The sequence below is a fragment of the Camelina sativa genome, chromosome 6 (assembly GCF_000633955.1).
Source record: "Camelina sativa cultivar DH55 chromosome 6, Cs, whole genome shotgun sequence".
NCBI classification, from domain to species: domain Eukaryota; kingdom Viridiplantae; phylum Streptophyta; class Magnoliopsida; order Brassicales; family Brassicaceae; genus Camelina; species Camelina sativa.
In genome coordinates this window covers 19578406-19581116 of record NC_025690.1, presented here as the reverse complement: position 1 = coordinate 19581116, position 2711 = coordinate 19578406, and the positions used below count along the sequence as shown (strand labels likewise).

Here is a 2711-nt window from a genome sequence, read left to right as displayed (position 1 = left end):
TATAAATCGAGCAGCTAGAGCTTTCCACATTATAAATCATGTTAAGAAGTTTTCAATATTGTTTTGTTCAATTTCAAAAACACAAACGATCAAACCAAACGGAAACTAAGATGTTACTTGCTCTCAAACTATAATGGAGCTGTTTTATACTACTAACTTTCATCCAAGCTTTGATGTAATCCGCCCAGCCAAAATTAACATAGCTTAACTATTTCTAATCCTTACTAACACACATCCATAGAATCAACCAGCAAAGCTAACAATGATCAAAAAGAAAAGACAAAATGATGAGATAAAGATTGAAACACGTACCCATAAATGGATTGGCCACCTCTTCCAGTTCCAGTAGGATCCCCACCTTGCACAATGAAATCCTGAAACAAACCAAAATAGCAAAAGAAACAAAAAAATTCCTTAGAACTTCATCACATATAGTGAATGATCTCAGTACAAACGATAAATATACATATATATTGGAAACAGGACAACACAGACCTTGACGATTCTGTGAAACAGAACGTTATTATAGTAACCTCTCCGGGACAGCTCAACGAAGTTCCGGCAAGTTCTCGGGGAGTGTTTGTAATACATCTGAGGAAATTGACACAAAATCAATATAAACATTGTAAACCCTAAAACCCTAAATTCTAAAATCTTCACGAGGAGAAGTTTCGATTCGAGTAGAATACAATCGGAATGAAGAAACTATATATGAAAATCTAGATCTCGGAGTTCGTGTGAGCTCTATATAAGAATGTAATCGCCGGAATTTGTTTTTTTTTCCCCCGTTGATTCGATAGTTAAACAAAAAATAACAAGGAAGAAAGAAAGATAGATACCTCGACGGTGAAGGGACCCATAGAGGTCTCCAGCGTAACCTCCGGCGGGCTTCCTTCAGGTCTCGCCGACATTATTCAGTGATGGCGGAAGAAGGTCTGTGAGAGAGAGAGAGAGAGAGAGAGAGAGAGAGAGAGGGAGAGAAGCGTCTCGTCGGGAATCGAAGCAAGACAAAGGTGTGAGCGATGCTTACTCTTTTATCGGGTCGGATCTGATTCTGCCAATTGGGTCGGTCAACCCGAAGTTTATTAACATGTTTGGGCCTAGTGCAATCCATTGTATTGTGCAAACTCCATCTACCACTTCTATATGATTTTTTTTTTTTTTTTTTCACACAAATTAATAAACATAAACACTATAAATTTGTTTAATATTATCTACTACAATCTTTCGATAAATCATGGAGTTGATGATCCAAATTTGTATTATGCCTTAAAAGCAAATATATATGATCACAATCTGTCAATCTCCATGACGAAAGAGTTCTCATGCATGCTTCTTGTCAAATTTATGTTCAATGATGATTTCAAGATGACTTAACAGTTAACACACTCAAATAGTGAAGTCTTCATGTTGATAAGAATATTTGACCCAAAAAATGCTATTGCAAACAAACTTCACACCAATGTTTGATTCATGACTTCTAGTTTTGTCATAGAGACCCATAGGGTAAGCAACTGAAGCAAAGGATTATGACATAAAATTTAGAGCATTTTTTGTAAAAAAATTATAGAATTTTTATATACATCTAAAGACTTTTACAAAAATGTGGACTTTATTGTAAGTGCAAATCATAGGTTTTGAGGTTAGTTGTTAGTTTTGGTTTTGATTTTTTCCCTTTTGAGGTTAATGGTTTGCTTTGTTAAACTATTAGATCAACATTTTCATCAAACCTAATGCTTTAGCTTTAGTTTGTGACTTTGTGTTCATAAAATTTTAAAACATTAAACATAAAGTCTTATATACTATTGGTTATAATTTTTGGTAGTATATAAAAGGGCATGTTTTTAAGTTGTCCATAAGGCACTAGTAAATGCCGGACCGGCACTGGATTCACTGGATAGTTGAACTTACAAAATTATATTTTAATTCATGACATTTAGTTTTGTCATGTATGAGTCTTTAATTAGGAGTTGGGACTTGGGAACAACTACCTTCGTTTATAAAAAACTTGACACACACGATACGAAGTAGCTTACAACAACATGCATGGATACAAACTTTTAAACTTCAACAATATATAGCCGCCTTTTTACGGCTTATTTATACAAAATATTACTCTATTCATTACCACAACCATATTATATATTGAAACTATAATAATACCAATGACACTTCACTCAATGGCCTTACACTCCATATAGATATTCTTTTCATGGTGCATAGCCACCGCTGCCTTCTCCTCCACCAGCACCCCCACCGTGACCATATCCAGATGCGGCAGCATAACCTCCGCCACCTCCTCCTCCTCCTCCAGCCCCACCGCCGCCTCCTCCTCCACCGCCATGTCCACCAGCTCCCGCACCACCGCCGTATCCCTCTCCAGCTCCACCTCCTGCTCCGTAACCACCACCGTGAGCTCCTCCTTCGCCAGAACCTCCTCCTCCACCGCCACCATTCCCACCGCCTCCACCACCCCCATGTCCACCGGCACCGGCACCTGCACCCCCATATCCTCCTCCCGCACCGCCACCTTGTCCACCACCGTATCCTCCACCATGTGCACCGCCACCTCCTCCACCGCCTCCCGCTCCGCTTCCTCCTCCTCCAGCATGCCCACCAGCTTCTCCGCCTCCGTATCCAGCTCCACCGCCTTCACCGCTTCCACCTCCGTAGCCTCCTCCAGGACCACCACCTCCGCCAGCACCACCCCC

At 40.2% G+C, this 2711-nt stretch overlaps 2 protein-coding genes across 2 annotated transcripts in view; both read right to left on the bottom strand.

Moving 5' to 3' along the window:
• LOC104792385 (peptidyl-prolyl cis-trans isomerase CYP18-2) overlaps positions 1–1010 on the bottom strand; it is a 2916-nt gene extending 1906 nt beyond the window's left edge. The window contains exons 1-3 of the mRNA XM_010518520.2: positions 840–1010; positions 496–591; positions 313–374 (exon numbers count right to left, since the gene is read on the bottom strand). Coding sequence (XP_010516822.1) covers positions 313–374; positions 496–591; positions 840–911 — 230 coding nt within the window. The 5' untranslated portion in view covers positions 912–1010. The remainder of the gene's footprint in view (positions 1–312; positions 375–495; positions 592–839) is intronic.
• LOC104792384 (glycine-rich protein DOT1-like) lies at positions 1978–2711 on the bottom strand (the record flags this gene model as incomplete). The annotated part of the gene is given in 1 exon segment (XM_010518519.1): positions 1978–2711. A coding segment is annotated over 1 exon segment (501 nt), but the record flags the coding sequence as incomplete, so codon positions are not given.